Here is a 272-nt window from a genome sequence, read left to right on the forward strand (position 1 = left end):
GAGACCCTGAGCAGCCCCCCGCCGCTCACCCGTGTCCGCTCGCCCCCTGCCTACTCAGCCCTGTACCCGCCCCAGGAGCAGAAGATGCTGCCAGGTCCTGCCCTGGGTTGCAGGGTGAGTGGATCAAACCCCTTGCCCAAAACGGGGATCCTGGAGGAGTCGGCCACCCGGAGAGCTGGCAAAAAGTCCATGTTCACCTTCGTCGAGAAGCCGAAGCTGGGCCCCAACCCCGATCTGCTGGACCTGGGCCAGAGTGCGGACAGCAGGCAGAA

General features: G+C 65.4%; 1 protein-coding gene across 1 annotated transcript in view; it reads left to right on the forward strand.

The window, feature by feature from the left end:
- Positions 1 to 3: 3 nt before the first annotated feature.
- Positions 4 to 272, forward strand: part of SYNPO (synaptopodin) — a gene marked incomplete at its 5' end in the record, with an annotated part of 1,161 nt that continues 892 nt past the window's right edge. Inside the window, one exon of the mRNA XM_009583314.1 lies at positions 4 to 266. Coding sequence (XP_009581609.1) covers positions 4 to 266 — 263 coding nt within the window. The remainder of the gene's footprint in view (positions 267 to 272) is intronic.

Source organism: Fulmarus glacialis, unplaced genomic scaffold, assembly GCF_000690835.1.
Source record: "Fulmarus glacialis isolate BGI_N327 unplaced genomic scaffold, ASM69083v1 scaffold23428, whole genome shotgun sequence".
In the NCBI taxonomy this organism is placed as follows: Eukaryota; Metazoa; Chordata; class Aves; order Procellariiformes; family Procellariidae; genus Fulmarus; species Fulmarus glacialis.